Raw genomic sequence first — 19048 nt, 5'->3', positions numbered from 1 at the left:
TGATAGTGAGTATGCTGTATACAGTAAACATAGTGTACGCAACCTAATAGAAACCTATAGACTCTGAACAGGAGATGCATAATAACAGGTAAAGCCCCATAACACAGGTTAAAAGGTTTCCACACAGAAAGGAAAGCACACTTGACTCGAGCTTCACCTTTGAGGTCAGCGACCGACAGAAAGGTGAAGCCACAAGAGTGCTCGTGGAGCGAGAAAACATTTTGCTTATTGTCCTGCCTTAACCTTTTACTGCAGTGGGCTAAATCATGGTCACACAGAGTGTTTCTTGGTAGTCTTAAACAAATCTACTTTGAAACAAAAGTATACACCTCACACACATGGTTATGGGCTTAAAAAGAAGAAGACGCCTGTACCATGTCAGATATAGAGATGAAATGTATTCCATTTTGAGTTTGCATCCCAATATTACACTTTATATACATCACAGAAGACTGAAATATAACAAAACCGTTTGACATAGAAAAACTGGATTTCGGCAGTTTAAAAGAAAGTATGTTTATTAATTATGAAATTATGAAAAATATGAATAACATTCCACCCATGAGGTCACTAGGTCATTTGACTGCAGGAAAGGGCTAGCAACTTGGAGTGTTGAGGAAAACCTCTACGAGACGTAGGGAATGGATTGTTCGCATTTTACCTCCATGCCCGCACAGGCCATTTTACCTCCATGCCCGCACAGGCCATTTTACCTCCATGCCCGCACAGGCCATTTTACCTCCATGCCCGCACAGGCCATTTTACCTCCATGCCCGCACAGGCCATTTTACCTCCATGCCCGCACAGGCCATTTTACCTCCATGCTGAAAGACACGCGTGCTCGTGCACACAAGGCACTGCAACAGTCTGGAACAGAAAGGTGTGCATTGAACACAAGGTCACGTAAGACAACACACGCAGAGGCACGACTGTATAGTTGGGGAGAACACTTCCTTCCTTCCCCTTACATGACAAACAACACTGTTACGGCACTCTATTGTTTCTTTACACAAACCCACAGGTAGCCATTCATAAAAAGCAGCCTTTTGTAAGCAGCGACAATAAAATATAGCAGAGTTGTCTGGAGTTCTACAGGAACCCAGAGGACTTCACCATACACTCTGACTTATTATCAACACACAATGCTATCTTTTCCATCTGAATGTTAAGTTCAGTTTAGCAAACAGCTTGAGTTTCTGAAAAGTAACTTCCTCACTATTTAAGGCCATTTAGTATTTTAGAATGTGGGTGTCTTGAACAGGTGGGTCTCCTCACCAGTTGGGAGATGAGGACCTGGTATCAAAGCGTCACCATCTGAATGGTGAGAGAGTGTAACACAGATACCACTCTAGGATTCTTGTAGCAATGTAAGAGCGATAGAGTTGGACAGAGGAGAGCACTTTAGGCAATAGAGAGACAGCTTGTATATCAGCAGCTTTACCTATCAAAGCTTCTGTGAAACACTTTCTGTCAGGGTGGCATTTTCAGCCTGTCAAATATCTGAAGACACTTGCCATGCTGCCAATATGTGGGGTTTGTTTAACTGACAAGCTGTTTGGTAGGTCTACAATACTGTAGTCATGACACTCACATATCATCCAAAAAGACTCAATCCATTTAGCTCAAATTTAGAAAATAAACTGAAATTCAAGTCATAAATAGATTTCACATTAATATTTTTTTCATAGAATTATTGCTCAACTTTTGAAATAATTTGATTTGGAAACTGAAATTACCTTTACCCTGTAGTCTGTGTTGAAAAATGTAACTATTTTGAAAACCAGAAATAATCTATTTTCCGCATGGGCAGGGAGGGTGGCAGACACTGGAAGTACTGAGAGCCTATAAGGACCAGTCTGATTGACTACGAGAAATCAGAACAGGCTACATCCCCCCCTTCTTCAATTAGCCCATTGAAATCAAATTAACCCATATTACCGCCTGCTTTTCCCCCTCTTGCATTTTACAGTGCACAGGGAGCTCTGCAGATATGAGCATAGCTAAGGAGACAAGACAGGAACACAAAAGCACCAAACAGGTGCAGAAAATGGCCTCTAAGGCTCTCGGCACTAAACAGGTGCTTTTATTCTGCACCTCTACAAGGCCCTACAAAGGAAGGGGCGTCATTTGATCGTGTTTCTGTTGTAGGATCTGGCCCTAGGAGGCAAGCAAGCCAAGCGACCTAATTAGAGCTACACCCGTCCCCGGGGGCAGAGTGACGGATGGACCTGCCAATCAGCTGTGGCTCACACTGCGGAGAGCTACAATCAACCTCTGACTTCTCACCTGATGCAAGGAGAGGGGGGCGGGACATGAGAAGGAGGAAGACCAATGAAGAAGGGGAGAGAGGCCGCACATAGCCAGTGTTTGGTGTGGCAAACAAATGCTGACAAACAAAGACATGGGGCCATGCTGTTGGGTTCAATCTTAAACGGAGGACCTACCTAAAACAGTGGCCCTGCTTAACGTGAATTATTAATGAGCAAATACATTTACCAGAAGTGTGTCTCCAGCGCAACTTAATTAACTGTGACAGGCCAGAAGAAATACACCAGGAAGAAAAAGGGAAGTAAAAACAGTTGCTAGGCAACATACACCATCTGTAAGACTTCGGCAACTTATTCAATTTTCAAGATTCTGTCTCCAGGGTTACGGCGGAAAGATAACATTTCAAGCAGTTTAGGGGTCTGTTCCGTTGACTGTAAATTACAAAGGGATGTAATTCTCCATCTCTTGCCCTCCCCTCCTTCGCTCTCTCCGGTAACACCTCCATTGGCTACTATGCACCTGGAATTCACTGTCTCTGATTGGAATAATCATAATAATGACTATATCCAGCACAATATAAATGTCAGGAAAGCCCCTGACTTACCAGAAGCAACACATTAATATCCAACTATACTGAAAAAAATATACATTTTCAGTAAAACGCAACATACAACAATTTCAATGATTTTACTGAGTAACAGTTCGAATAAGGAAATCACTCAACTGTAATAAATTCATTAGGCCCTAATCTATGTATTTCACATCACCGGGCAGGGGCACAGCCATGGGTGGGCTTCGGAGGGCACATGTCCACCCAATTGGGAGCCAAGCCAACCCACTGGGGAGCCAGGCCCAGCCAATCAGAATGAGTTTTTCATCACAAAAGGGCTTTATTACAGACAGAAATACTCCTCAGTTTCATCAGCTGTCCAGGTGGCTGATCTCAGACAATCCCGCAGGTGAAGAAGCTGGATGTGGAGGTCCTGGGCTGGCGTGGTAACACGTGGTCTGCGGATGTGATGCCGGTTGGACATATTGGACATACATTCCTGCAGTTGCACGCTCACTCAAAACTCAAGACATCTGTGGCATTGTGTTGTGTGACAAAACTGCACATTTTAGAGTGGCCTTTAATTGTCCCCAGCACAAGGTGCACCTGTGTAATGATCATGCTGTTTAATCAGCTTCTTGATACGCCACACCTGTCAGGTGGATGGATTATCTTAGCAAATAAGAAATGTTCACTAACAGGGATGTAAACAACTTTGTGCACACATTTTGAGAGAAATAAGTTTTTTGTGTGTAGGGAAAAATTCAGGTACCTTTTATTTCAGTTCATGAAACATTGGACCAACACTTTACATGTTGCGTTTATATTTTTTCAGTATATAAGGTAACTCTGAAGGTTATGACTGTGCTTTTGTTATGAACAATTTGACATTATCCAGATGTACTGACTTAATTGAGCACTGCAAGGAGGCAGCAGAAATGTGTTCAACATTTAAATTGGACAGATGTAAATGAAAGTCTGAAATATGATATAAATAATTGGATGTAGCCTATGTAATTAAAAGTTAATTAAAATTGAATGACTACAGAAAAAATAACAAGTCCTATGTTCATGAACCTAACATGACTTGCTTCATTACACTAAGTAAACAACAGAAACAAACATCAATAGCCCCCCTCTCTGTCTGCAGCGCTGGCAGTACAGAACCCTGCACTGACACCTGAACAGGTTTAGACCTGCAGCTCACTTCTCTTCTGCCTGTAATCTGATGTTTGTTTACCAAGTGGGTGTGGCAGCATGGAATCAGAGCCCTTCAAGAGAAGAATCAGAGAAGTGACTGCACTGACTGAGTGCCTTGACTTCCTGTCTCTCGCAACATCTTAACACAGCCTAGCATGACCTTCAAGTACTCCAGTACAGTTCACTCTGGGCTGCTTCCCTTACATATACATAGTTTATCTTGTTCATAAGGGAACATCTAACCCTTTAGGTTCTAGATAGCACATTTTTTTGTATCATCGCTGAGGCTCAATATGCACTGCATGACTAGGCATCGTTGACTATATTGACTCCAATGTGTCTCCACATTATATTGGAAATCCCATTCACTGTGTGTGCCAGGGCTGAGATTGAGTGGTGCAAATGTTCATTACCATGTGAAAAGGCCGGATGTCTGCTAATTTAAGATGAGAGCACACTTGTGGCAGCAGCGCGGCACAAATCAATGTGCTGCGATGGTTTTCAAATCAACAATCTGGACCTAGCATGTTGATTTCCTCGAGAGTGCACTGCTGATTCATTGGAGATCATTTCTCAATAGGACATGACTGCATCGTTATTAGACTTCACAACCGCACAACAACAAGTATTTCACCTAGCTACTCTTATCCCAGACACTCTTCTGTGACTTTAAACAGCCTTTAACTTGAGTATAACTGTTATTGAATCGCAGCCAAGTACCATATATTGGCTAAGCTGTCAGAAGCACAAAATAATATTAGCCAAGTTACAAGCCGAGAGAAATAGCTCCTTTAAATGGAAAAGCTCTCTCTATCAAGATTGCTGGGTCAATTATGGTAATTACAAAAGGCTTCTCAGTGTTGCAGTAACAAAGACCACAACGTCTGTAAAACGTCCTTACAGCATCTCTGGATGACACCTAATCCTCTCCCAGTCACAGCGTGTTGATATCCAAACAAGCAAGCCTTTAAAACACAGTATCAAGTTCACAAAAGAGAAATCGCATCATGGAAATCATGATAACAGATTTCCAAAAGCCAGCGTTATGGTGGGAAAACAGTGTGGTGAAACTCTATCGAGCCATGTGAAATAGTGTGAGGGAAAAAACGAAGTGTCACTCAAACAGTTCGTGTCCCTTTGATGGAGATAATGTGGGCAGGCCTGGCTGAGGAGCATCACAATGTTAGACATCACCTCAGTAGCAGCCACAGCATCGGCCTCGCTACTGCTCATTCCTGCCAATTCCCCTTTCCCACTCTCCCTTCTGTCGCCCTGTATGCAGGAACACCAGAGGGCTAAGAATAGCACACAGCTGGCACTGCAGGGCTGACATATTTCAAAATCAATCCACTGTTCTCCAAAAGATCTCCCGCCTACCCCATTCATGCCGTCCCACTCCCTGTCCCACTGCCTGTTCCCAGCCCTGTCCCACTCTCTATCCCCATCCCTGTCCCACTCCACATCCCCATCCCTGTCCCACTTCTTCCCATTGTCCCTCAACATCCCATTCCCTGTCCACTCCACATCTCCCATCCTGTCCCACTCCCTGTCCCACTGCCTGTTCCCATCCCTGTCCCACTCTCTATCCCATCCTGTCCCACTCCACATCCCCATCCCTGTCCCATCCCTGTCATCTGCCTGTTCCCATCCCTGTCCACTCTCTATCCCCATCCCTGTCCACTCCAGCATCCCATCCTGTCCATCCACATCCCATCCCTGTCCACCCCTGTCCCACTGCCTTTCCATCCCTGTCCCACTCTCTTCCCGATCCCAGTCTCACTCACATCTCCCATCTGTCCACTCCATCCCATCCCTGTCCCACTCCTGTCCCACTGCTGTTCCCATCCCTGTCCCACTCTCTATCCCATCCCTGTCCCACTCTCTATCCCATCCCTGTCCATCTCACATCCCCCCTCTCTCCACATCCCATCCCTGTCCCACTCCTGTCGCACACAGGACTAAGGTGGCTACCTCTTCCCTCTTTTCAGTCGTACTTCACCTCTCTGGCAGGGCTGAGACAGGTCCGCTCAGACAAGATCTATGGCTCACCACAGGATTTATATCAAGGTATTGGTAGCAAAGGAGGCCTCTTTCTCTGCCTTCCCTCCCTCAATCATCATGCCCCACCCCTATGAAAAGTGAGAACGCTCGTTAATAGATTGATCTGTAGTGGAGTAATCTATTGGGCCGGTGTGTGTGTGTGTGTGGTGTGTGTGTGTGTGTGGTGTGTGTGTGTGTGTGTGTGTGTGTGTGTGTGGTGTGTGTGTGTGTGTGGTGTGTGTTGTGTGTGTGTGTGTGGTGTGTGTGTGTGTGTGTGTGGTGTGTGTGTGTGTGTGTGGTGTGTGTGTGGTGTGTGTGTGTGTGTGTGTGTGTGTGTGGTGGGTGAGGAGAGAGGAGTGGGGGTAAAGTGGGTCTGTGTTGAGCTAAGGATGTTATCCTGGAAGGATGATATGGGGGGACAAGCCCCCACTGAGTTGAACCCTGTTGTGATGACAGGGATCCCCATGCAGTGACAGAGAGAGATTAGCTAACTCTACACACAGCCTTTCCAAGTGAGGCCAGGGCAAACTGTCACTACACTATAGCAAGAAGACCAGCCAAGGAAGGCTGCAGTTGGTCTTGTTTTGGCTACTAGAGCTATAGCTGGGCAGATGGAGAAATACCACAGGGCATTGGACTGGAGATCTACACTCTTAGAAAAAAAGGTGCTATCTAGAACCTAAAAGGGTTCTTCGGCTGTCCCCAAAGGAGAACCCTTTGAAAAACCCTTTTTGGTTCCAGGTAGAAACCTTTTAGTTCCAGGTAGAACCCTTTTGGGTTCCATGTAGAACCCTTTTCACAGAGGGTTCTACATGAAACCCAAAAGGGTACTACCTGGAACCAAAAAGGGTTCTCCTATGGAGACAGCTGAATAACTCTTTTGTAACCCTTTTTTCTAAGGGTTAGCATCCCAGAATTCCTGTCTTGATGCTCTTTTAGTACTTAAAGAACAAAGTCCCGGTTCAGCACATAGTAGTAATCTTCTAACATTTGAATACTGGCCATTATTATAGCTCCTTATGAGCAGGGCCACTAAGTAACCTAAATACTGTGGGTCATCCTGTTCAATTGTATTAACCAGCTCATCTCTTATCTTATTCCCCTCTCTCTCCAACTTACACAGTTGGTTATCATTATACATGCATGGACCTCTATTGGAATACAGTTTGTCTAATAAGCACCTCTTAGCTGATCACATTATACCTCCACTTGACGACACTTAATTACCAGTGTTTCACTCCGAGCAGTCCTGTCTGGGGGACAGGAGGACGCCATTAATTAAAGCAAGAAAATCCAACCTATGTTTGTACAAGCGTACATGTCCCTGTGTGTGTGTGTGTAAATATGTTTATCAGCATATTCTGATACGTTAGTGTGTTTTTGCAAGTGTGTGTGTGTTTGCTTCCCCCTGTGTGTGTGTGTGTTAGCTTGTGTGTTTGTGCACATGCTGATGGTCCCTGCGTCATGGGCTGTGCGCTCCTTGTGTTTCATATTTTAGCAGTGACTCAAGCATGAGTCAGTATAAAGAACCTGCCCAAGCTGTAGAGGTACAGCCATGATCTCTCTCCCTCTTTCTCTCTCTCTCTCTCTTTCTCTCTTTCTCTCTCTCTCACTTTCTCTTTCTCTCAAATGGGCAGAGGCTAGCGCTCAGGAAATACACATCACACATAATACTTCCCTCAAACGAAAACAGATTCCCCTGCTCCGCTCGTTCACTCTCTAACTGCTTTTATCCAGCACTAGAAAGAAAGACAGATTCTTCTGCCTCAAACAAGACTGCTTACGTTCTTTCTTCATACCCCTCTTTCTTAGGCTACTGTTCATRATTTTTCTAGGATTTTTGTTGGTCCTACCAGTCATGATGATACTGAGATTAAAGTATTTTACATTTAAAAGCCTTTCTCTCACAATGCAGTTGAAATAGGCCGACAGTAATCTGTTTCTAATGAATATATGCTGCTTAATGCTAAACCTTTTAGGTGTTCTATTGACATGGTCAAAAATAATACTAATAATAATAATAACAAGTAGTAAATCATTCAGACAAGGTTACTGCACAGTGGAATGGTGTTCAACAGGCTGTCAGAAAATTACTTTCACTGGTAAAGCACCAACTTTACATAAACTATGCTGCACATACATGACCCTGAGACCGAGGTGTGAAGATATTTAAATATAATATACGTACAGGAACTGTCACCATGTAAACACAATGACAAATATGGTACACAATAGTCATTATAGAAGTATTAGTAGTAATACAATAGTAATAGCGCATGAAACATGACTCTAAATTCCCGGCTTTTCTGTTTGACCTAAGCACTCTGCAGTGAGCGATCTCCCCATCTCTCTCCCTCCTTGACAAGACACTGGTTTGTCATTAGTGTTCATCTGACTTTGACTTCCTGACAGCCACCACATTAACTAACTGCTGTGCCTCTAACCACATATAAATATTCAGAACAACAAGCAGACATTCCTCTTCTCTCTCACCTTTCTGTTCACACAGACAAAGAGAGTGTGGAGCCTTGCCAGCCCTCTGCACAGCATAGCATAATAATGCAGGAGGAGACTTTTGGAGGGAAAACACTGTGCATAGAAAGTTGACAAAAAACATCATCACTGTTTTACTCTGTTTCCACAGGCCCACTGAAAGAGTGAACCTGACAGGGGAGCTCTGGTGACTGCACTAAACGCACTTAGATTTGATCTGATTAAATGAATGTATACCAACAGAGAGCACTAAATCAATCAAGAGGGCTTCCCCGAATTTGCACGGCATTGGATAAATCTCCTGCAAAGGTTTTCCTCCTCTCTTCCCACACTCGCAAACCACACTGAGAGCTTGACTGTAACTAGTGTAGTGTCGGAGGCACAATGCTACTAGAGATGAACATGACTACCAGCATCATAACCTAAAATACCCCCAGGACCCCTATTGTTGTTGTGGCTCCTGACCCCATGCCCAAACTCAATCCACATGCCTTTCCACTTCAGTGTATGTAGTAGTAGTGCAATGCGGTTAACTCTGTAAGTGCAGAGTCAAACTCAGTGAAGTTGAGAAACGTTTGGGACATGGAGGGTTGGGATGGAATCGAGGCAATAATAGAAACTTGTGAATTCCGCTAATGAATGTAAAATGAAAGGTTTGTTTGATAATCTGAGCAAAGGTTGCATATAATCTTCCAATAAGGACTTTGAAAGTGGAAATTATGTTGGTAACTTGAGACATGCTACTGGCAGACAACTCATGTTTCCTTTCTAGTACGGAACACATTATTTCATCTGCTCTTTGAGCAGGGGGTAAAGGGTTGAATAAATAGCTTTTGGATACCACTTATCTCATATCAATCCAGGTATAATAATTGCTTTGCGTACCCTTCGGTGTCATAACCTGCTGCTCTTGAGTGCTCTGTTTGAGCAGTAGCCTAGGCCTATGGTAGCCTTAGCATTGCTACTATTACAAAATGATTTGCAGAAAATCAGGAAATGCCTCACATTTTTCCACCAACTCAAAAAATACTTGAGAGGCTACAGTGGAAATGCTTTTCCCAAGCGAGTTGTTGAGAAGTGCAGTTCAGAGAAAGTGTTCCAGATTTTAGTGTAAGTCTTAATAGGCATAGCTATTCTTCATTATTTTGTCTGTCTTGATTTTTAAGTATGTCTGCTAGTTCAATCTATCTACACAATGTCACATCACTAGGCTACCATGATGTTGGCTAAGAAAAAGCAATAGTGACATAATTTGGGTAATTTAAAATAAATTATAGGCCTAGAAATTAAAGTGTGACATGAACAATAAACTGGCAATATTAGGCAACTATTTTTTATGAGGCTGTATATATTTGAACAAGCTACAAAACAATGTAAGCCTAGTGTTAAAGCCCCTGAAGTATAATATAGTATCATAATACGTTTAGTAATAAAAATACAGTAGTTTTCCTGGACCAGTGGGTCGCGTTAATGATTGGTTAATAACGGCCCCGACAATTGGTTCACCTTTGTACTGCTAGTGCAGATCTAAAGCTTGCCTACTACGGTCTTATGTCTTGTCGATCTAAAGCTTGCCTACTACGGTCTTATGTCTTGTCGCTCACGACTCGCTCATGTCTTTATGTGCACCCATTATTTGTTTTACTGTACCAGAGAGAAGAGGTTGGAGTGGCAGTCTTCAAGGCTTGCCCCGTTAGCCACCCAATTCGCTGCTGTAGTCATAATCGTCCGCCGATCGGGTCGTCAGTGCAGGGCATTTCGAAATCCTTGATCGGTATCAAAACCGAGCAGTGGTGGCAAATCGGTTTCCTCACAAGTCTGCCACGCCACCGCCAAAACACGGGAAATTGTCTAACAGATCAACAGCTAACCTCAAGTAGCTCAATTATTTTGTCAACAAAGAAAGAATTCAAAATGTATCAATAACCCGCGTTGACTGTATACCAAACTAATGGTTTGTTTTCGTACATCCAAGTGGGTTCGCAGATCAGAACATTGTTACAGTCCAGCTCAGGCGATCCAAACCTGATCATTGTCAAACGCAGAAAGCAGGTAGGCTAGGCTAAAATGTATCCGTGTCTTAATCCATGGAGAGAAATGTCAATCGGTTTCCATTCCAGTCGTTCTGATGATAGCCCTACTTTAATTATTAATTTAAAAAATGTATATATATATATAATAATCCATGTGAAGTCGATCTATTATTTTCTTCCAGAGCGTAAAACCCCATCAAAATTAGTGCTTAGTCCGAGAACTTCTAGAAAAACGCTGTAGTTTATTACGCGTTTATTATCCCCTAATTGAACACGAAATCGACCGTTTAGGTGTTGGAGACCAGTCAGCTGCGAATTGCATGCAAGAAATCTAAATTCGATTCCGTCAGCCGCACAAGCTAATGCACCAGTTGTGATAGTTTTCTAGAATTGCATGAGCTATTAATAGCTTTCTTTCTTACCACCACCGTCCCCCTCACAATGTAGCCTGCCACACACAACAGGCAACTGTGACTGGAATGTTTAATCCTTGTTTCACTTTGCAAATAACATCAGACTGCAAAATAAAATATTGCTCTTTGGTCGGGTAACCCAAGGTGGACAGCAAGAGTCGTGGTCTCGCAAACAAAAAAGTAAATTCAATATGTCAATGTTAAACGTTTTCTTATTTCTTCAAACGAAAAGTATACTCAATCCACCAGAAGGAAAACGGCAGCAGTAGCCCGAGGTTTAAAAAAAATCCATCCTTCCTTTCTGTTTTATATCATTACGAAATGTCCTCCCAGTTTCCTAGTAATTAGACCTCGAAATATTTATTTAGCTTGAAATAACAATAGCTGCAGTAATGTATCCAAAAAAACGTTGACAATCCAGTAATGGTGACAATCCCTGTCTGACGTTATGATTATCAAATAAATGCTGCACACTGGTCAGATGAGTCTAGTCTCCTTATCTCCCTCTAAAAAAACATGAAAAATAACGTGTTCCATCTTAAAGCAAGATTTATGACGTAAAAATCATACATTAAACCGTCGATGATATGCGGTGTTTCTCATCAAGTAATTCTGAAGCAGCGAGTCCCTTTCCAGGCATTGTTTATGTCACAATCAGTGTCTTTGCTGTAACATTCGTAAGTGAGCGTATGTGTGTGTGTGTGTGTGTGTGTGTATGTATGAATATGTGTGGCTCTCACTCTGTGTGTATGTGAGTGTGTACTACTGAGTGCTTACGCGAACAGCAGCCCACCACGCATAGCAATGTAATGGCGGCCGGCAGGCTACGAGAGACTCGCTTTCCCATTTGGCCAAGTAGAGTCCTCACGTGATCAAAGCAAGGGATTACAGCACTGCTTAGATTAAAATCTTTGATACAGGCCTTGATGCGACGCTAGAGGCGCCAGTGGCTCTCACTGACAATCAGCTGTCATCTAACCACATCACACATTATCTCCCCTATTGTTACAGTGTATTGTTGCGTTGTTAACATTGTTACGCTTAACAATAGAACGGTTGCAGTGAATGTATCAATGATATCATTACCAGGCGTACACATGTTATTGTTACATCACTGTTGCAATTCCTTCATTGGTAATAGACTGTGTTGCATTATAATTATTACATAATGTAACCATTCACAGCAGAGCCTTCTATTTACAGTGTTTCCAGGTGATGTCATAAACAAGGAGTGGAAGTCAGAATCACCCAATGACTACGTCCATGATAGTGTCACAATCAAAGGTTTTAATGTCACATGCACAAGTACAGTGAAATGCCTTTCTTGGAAGTTCTAAACCCAACAATGCGGTAATCAATAACAATGTAATACTAAAAATAACAAGGTAGAACAAAAACACAGGAGATATACAAATAAGAAATAACTGACCCTGTATATCAGTTCCAGTACCATATTTKCAATGTTTAYGGATACTGGATCAAGGTAGATATGTATATATATTTATTTTTGTTTCACCTTTATTTAACTAGGCAAGTCAGTTAAGAACAAATTCTTATTTTACAATGACGACCTACCCCAGCCAAACCCTCCCCATAACCTGGACGATGCTGGGCCAATTGTGCGCCGCCCTATGGGATTCCCGATGACGGCCAGTTATGATACAGGCCCGGAATCAAACCAGGTTCTGTAATGACGCCTTTAGCACTGAGATTCAGTACCTTAGACCACTGCACCACTCGGGAGCCTGATGCCTAGTCACCTTATAAGAGTAAGGTGACTAGGCATCAAGATATATGATAAACAGAGTAGCACAGCATGTGAGTGTGTGTGTGTGTGTGTGTGTGTGTGTGTAGAGTCATTATAAATGTATGTGCATATTATGTGTGTGTGAGCAAATTATAGTGAGTGTTTGTATGTGTGTTGGAGGATCAGTGTGCGGAGTGTGTTGGGCCCTGTGATTACATAGAGACAGTGCAAAAATAAGAATAAAATACAAGGGTCAACACAGATAGTCCGTGTAGCCATTTTGTTAGCTCGTTAGCTATTTTGCAGTCTTATGGCACAATGATAGAAGCTGTTCAGGAGCCTGTTGGTGTCAGACATGATGCACCGGTACTGCTTGCCATGCGGAAGCAGAGACAACATTCTATGGCTTGGGTGGTTGGATTTTCCAGGGCTTCCTTTCACACCTTCTGGTATAGAGGTCCTGGATGGCAGGGAGGTTGGCCACAGTGATGTACTGGGCTGTCCACACCAACCTCTGTAGCGCCATGCGATTGAGCGCGGTACATTGCAATATCAAGCAGTGATGCAGCCAGTCAAGATGCTCTCAATGGTACAGCTGTATAACTTTTGGAGGATTTGAGGACCCATGCCAAACCAAGAAAATGGTTTGGAATGCATTTCTTGCTTCTACTTATACAGGAAAATAAAAGTAAGGCATTTGATATATCTGACAATGTTTAATAGAAATATTGTCAGCCCCAAATATTGTTATATAATTATAATACAGTTTATACAGGTTTTATACACACTTTCTGCATAAAATAGCCTCTAACATATATGTAAACAGACCATAAATGTCTAAATGTTTGTTTTCTGTGAGTGTAATAACATGACACAATATCAGTAGTTGTTSCATGTACAACTTGTCTAAGTCCTATCATCAACTGATTCCAGCCACTCTATGGCTGTGGGTTGACTGGATTGTTTGTATGGAATGTTGGCATATTGGCAGTTAACATTTTTTTTTTTAAGTATGTAATCATTACTCTAAAACTGACTGGCTAGCTAGCTAACAAACATAATGTGTAGCTAATCTTCAAATGTATTGTTTTACACAATATAGTAACACATCACTGTCTGACCATGGTTGACATACTCCCACACCAAATGCCTGACCTTTCATACTGTCATAATAGTCCATGAGCCAGGGGGTTCGGTCAGGCTCGCCTGGGGTGAAGAGGATATTTTTTGGAAGGTCTATGTCCCTAGAGTTGGAAAATGTGTGATAACAGTGCAGCAATGGCAGCTTTCTCTGTGTTATCACTCTTTCTTTCTTTCATCCCTCCATCCCATTCATTTTTCCCATAGGGTATTCAACAAGTTATTGCTCATGTACTGTATACCCTTTCATCATATATCATTGGAAAGTTTAGATTCACAGTTATCCATCAGACAGAGTTTCAGAATGTTCAGATCAACCAAACTTTGACCTCTAGGGTACATATCAGGATGACCTGTATAAATTGCTTTAAAAAGGAAACTCTAATACATTTTAAACTTAGTTTGGTGGTTCTGAAAAGATCATGGAAAATTATATATAATATAACCAACTTTGAAAGCACCAGCTACAACTATTGTTTAAAAATCAACCATATTCTGTATAAAAGTGCTATATAAAATAAATATATTATTATTATTATTCATATTGCGCCGTTSACATGAGAATGTTGGAAGCTTAGCCATAGATTTCCTTATAGTGGGGTGGCTATGTTTTTGGATTATAACTTTGGTGAAAGAAGCACCATATTTCACAAACACAGCTATTACAGCGGTTTAAAAAGATGTGTAGATATACAGTGCCTTCGGAAAGTATTCACACCCCTTGACTTTTTCAAAATGGTGTTGTGTTACAGACACCGTTTGAAATTGATTAAATTAAAATTTTGTGTCACTGGCCTACACAATAAAAGTAAGGCATAATTTGAAAGTGTAATTAGAAATGAAAAGCTGAAATGTCTTAAGTCGATAAGTATTCAACCCCTTTGTTATGTCAAGCCTAAATAAGTTCAGGAGTACAAATTTGCAATAAGTTGCATGGACTCACTCTGTGTGCAATCATAGTGTTTAACATTTTTGAATGACTACCTCATCTCTGTACCCCACACATACAATTATCTGTAAAGTCCCTCAGTTGAGCAGTGAATTTCAAACAGATTCAACCACAAAAACTAGGGAAGTTTTCCAATGCCTCGCAAAGAATTGGTAGATGGGTAAAAATGAAAAAAAGACATTGAATATCCCTTTGAGTGTGGTGAAGTTATTAATTACACTTTGGATGGTGTATCAATACACCCAGTCACTAGAAAGTTACAGGCGTTCTTCCTAACTCAGTTGCTGGAGTGGAAGGAAACTGCTCAGGGATTTCTCCATGAGGCCAATGGTGAAAGAAGCTTTTACAGAAAAATTWAATATTCCAAAACATGCATCCTGTTAAAAACAAGGCACTAAAGTAATACTGCAAAAAAATGTGGCAAAGCAATTCACTTTTTGTCCTGAATACAAAGTGTTATGTTTGGGTCAAATCCAATACAACACATTACTGAGTACCACTACCTATTTTCAAGCATAGTAGTTTTCAGGATAAAAAATAAACGGAATGGAGCTAAGCACAGGTAAAATCTTACAAGGCCAAATCTACACTGGAGTTGCTTACCAAGAATACAGTGATTGTTCCTGAGTTGCCGAGTTACAGATTTGTCTTGAATCTACTTGATAATCTATGGCAAGACCTGGAAATGGTTGTCTAGCAATCATCAACAGCCAATTTGACAGAGCTTGAAGAATTTTCAAAAGAACAATAGGACAATGTTGCGCAATCCAGGTGTGAAAAGCTCTTAGAGATTTACGCAGAAAGAATCACAACTGTAATTGCTGCCAATGGTGCTTCTACAAAGTATTGACTCAGGGGTGTGAATACTTATGTAAATGAGCTATTTCTGTATTTCAGTTTTGATACATTTGCAAAAATGTCTCAAAACATGTTTTGACTGTGTCATTATGGGGTATTGTGTGTAGATGGGTGAGATTTTTTTWAAATGTAATCCACTTTGAATTCAGGCTGTAACACAACAACATTAAGTCACGGGGTATGAATACTTTCTGACTGCACTGTAGAGCCATAACAGGATTGACACATTAACCGTTTGTGGGGCATTTAAGCTCTGAACAGCGCCTGAAAGGCAGCACTGTCTCCCAGGCTGCGCTGTCTCCCAGGCTGTGTGCCACCCCCAAGACCAGAGCCAATCGCATGCAAGGAACAACGATCCATTGAGCCACATTCAAACAGAGCCAGACTGGTTTGTTGTAGATGAGCAATCTTTTTATGTTTGTTAGCTAGCTAGCAGGGCTGCTTTTCAAGCTCACTTGGCTAGCTAGTCTTGCGAGCTAGTTAGCTAGGTTGTCTTGTTAGCTAGCTAGAAAGCTAGCTAGTTATCTATGCTGGTTGTTAGCTTGCCTAACTAATATGTGTATAATTATAAGGGACACTTCATGTTTTGAGGATAATATTTACAGAGCTCCATTCCTGACAGGCTGATCAGATTAGCTTTCAGCCTCAGAGCTTGATCAGATTCAATATCAGCTTCAGAGGCTTATAAATCCGGATGCTGTCTTGTAGGCTGTTTCATGAGCAACGCTCCTAAGTCAAAGTGCCTTATAGGCTGATGCATATGATCCAGTGGCTGAGCTGTATTACTGCCAGTCTGATCAGATTCAATATCAGTCTCAAAGACTCATAAATCAGGATGCTGCCTTGTAGGCTGTTTCATGAGAAAAGTTTCTTGCAGGCATACAGTATTAGCTATCAATGTGCCTTACAGGCTGATGCATATGATCCTGTGGGTGAGCTCTATAGCTTCCCAGGCTCATCAGATTCAATAGAAGCCTCAGAGGTTGATAAGTCAAGATGCTGCCTCGTAGGCTGTTTGATGAGCAAAGCTCTTCGCATGCATATGAACAGTCAGTGCCTTATAGGCTGATGTATATGATCCAGTTGGTGAGCTCTATTCTTGCCAGGCTGATCAGATTCAATAGCAGCCTCAGAGGCTCATAAGTTAGGATGATGCCTTGTAGGCTTTGTCATGAGCCAATTTTGTGTCTATCCATACGAATTGGGTCAAGACTGCTACCTGGCCTTAATTGTAGTCCTTCTTCAATCAATGATTGGATGTACTACTTTGTTTCACTAATGCTTTTGTCTTTGTCTAATTAGATGTGTGATGGTTGACCGTGACATGAAATAAATCAAGTAAATCAATTCAGTCCACAGTGTAACTTTGCTGGTTACATGTACTACAAGTTAGTATCATGAAAATATCTGACAGCCTTTCAAAATTCTGCATCACAATGATTAATTGAAATATTTACATATGAACATGCTTGCCAGGCTAATTGGTTTACATAGGACTACAGTGATTGCCATTTGGAATTGAAAGGGTAATTTAGTCCTAAAACGGTAGGCATGACAAGAAATAGTAACAGGCTATACACCGTTGGCTAATAAGACAAGACAGGGGACATCTTAGGGATCCATCAGCAGGGAACGCTGTGATAAGAGGAATGGTGTCACTGAAGCATTGCAGTACAGTAAGTTATGCATCTGATATTGTGTAATATAATATTGATTCAACTTAAATGGTGCACTCCTTAGTCCTAATGTAAACATATTGCACATCATTCTACTCGTACATAATAGCCTCTCAAATTCATAGTCATTGGAGAAATTCCCACCAATGACGAGACAAATCCAGATGTGATTGTAACTAATTCAGCAGAAGATCATATGTCAAAGTAGTGCATAAAATACATGATAAGCGATTTGAGCAGTTGGTGTGATAGTGCTGATTACAAGCCCTCATTAATTCAACTGTTAAACGTGCACCAACTTGTCTTCAGAAGTTTCGAGACAGGATGTAGAATTCACAGGAGGTTGGTGGCACCTTAATTGGGGAGAATGTGCTCGTGGTAACGGCTGGAGCGGAATCAGTGGAATGCTATCAAATATATCAAACACATGGTTTCCATGTGTTTGATGCCCTTCCATTTGCTCTGGTCCAGCCATTATTAGAAGCCATCCTCCCCACAGCAGCCTCCACTGGTAGAAAGGGGAAAACTGAGAGGCTCCACAACTATAGTAAACATATTGAGTTGTCCAGCATTCAGTCCATTTAGGCTTTGTCAGTGCTGTTCTGATGCTGCAATGTCAATCAGAACAGAAAACATGGGTGCATGTTTCAGTAAACTGTCGATTTTCCCAAAAATAATTCAATGAATGTTATTGTCCAACAATACAATGTTTTAGTCCAGAGAAGGTACATTTACCGTAGATGCATTTATCTGTAGATGCATGGACAACAAGTTATTTGACTCTATTCTATCTCACTCGCCATGTTCCTTGGGTGATAAACGTTCTGCCTGAGGGGGAGCGGTCCAGAATGAGAGCTGAGGGGGGAGCGGTACAGAATGAGAGCTGAGGGGGGAGTGACCCCTTCAGACTAAAGCTGCAGAGCTTGACCTGTGGCAGAATGGATAACATGTATTTGTGTTAAAGTTGATGTGTTTCTATTCTTGTTCATATTTGCCATTTCATCCACTAGAAAGCGAAGGCGGAGCCTGCAGCGCCCCAGTCGAAGGGGAGGGGACAAGGCAGAGGGGAGAGAAGAGGAAGGACTAGTTGCCCTGAAAGAGCAGAGAGGACTCAAGAGAGTACGTATACTCGCCTTTAGACAAGATGCTGGAAACCAACTACATTAGAGGAGAGGGTATTTATATTAGCAGTGCAAAGCAGTTTTATTTTTAAGTCAACGTGGCTGGCGAAGTACCGACAAGACAACCATAAAGAATCTAACAATTCTGTGAGGTGACGACACCCCCCTTTCTAGAAGCATGAACAAAATCTGTATTAGAATACTATCCGCTAACACCACTTACAGTATGTTCATATGTTCTGTTGTGCTTCTCTTCAGGCGTATGTCCTAGCCCCAAACCCAGACCAGCCTGAGGACTTACCTGCCTTAGGTGTGGGGAGATTAGTTTTCTTATCAAGACTACAAAGGATTCCCCCTGTTTACATTTGCCTCCTGGTGAAATGGGTTGCACTTTAACTCTTATATAAGCAATGTTTTTTTTTTTTTGCTATTCCAACACGCTGGTTCTTGTGTACATTTTGGTGTTATTTCTCCTCCCTGCTTGTGTTCTGATAGAAGCACTGTGGAGGCAATGTTGAATTAGACCTGTGACAATAGATGATGCACTGTTGAAGATGATG

At 41.9% G+C, this 19048-nt stretch overlaps 1 protein-coding gene across 1 annotated transcript in view; it reads right to left on the bottom strand.

Annotated features, from left to right (window-relative positions):
* LOC111964525 (mediator of RNA polymerase II transcription subunit 13-like) overlaps positions 1-11729 on the bottom strand; it is a 131051-nt gene extending 119322 nt beyond the window's left edge. Inside the window, 1 exon segment of the mRNA XM_070443478.1 lies at positions 10202-11729. Coding sequence (XP_070299579.1) covers positions 10202-10273 — 72 coding nt within the window. The 5' untranslated portion in view covers positions 10274-11729.
* Between the last annotated feature and the right edge of the window lie 7319 nt (positions 11730-19048).

This window comes from Salvelinus sp. IW2-2015, linkage group LG5, assembly GCF_002910315.2.
Source record: "Salvelinus sp. IW2-2015 linkage group LG5, ASM291031v2, whole genome shotgun sequence".
NCBI lineage: Eukaryota > Metazoa > Chordata > Actinopteri > Salmoniformes > Salmonidae > Salvelinus > Salvelinus sp. IW2-2015.
Note: the sequence above shows the minus strand (reverse complement) of the source record. Positions and strands in the feature narration are given on the sequence as shown.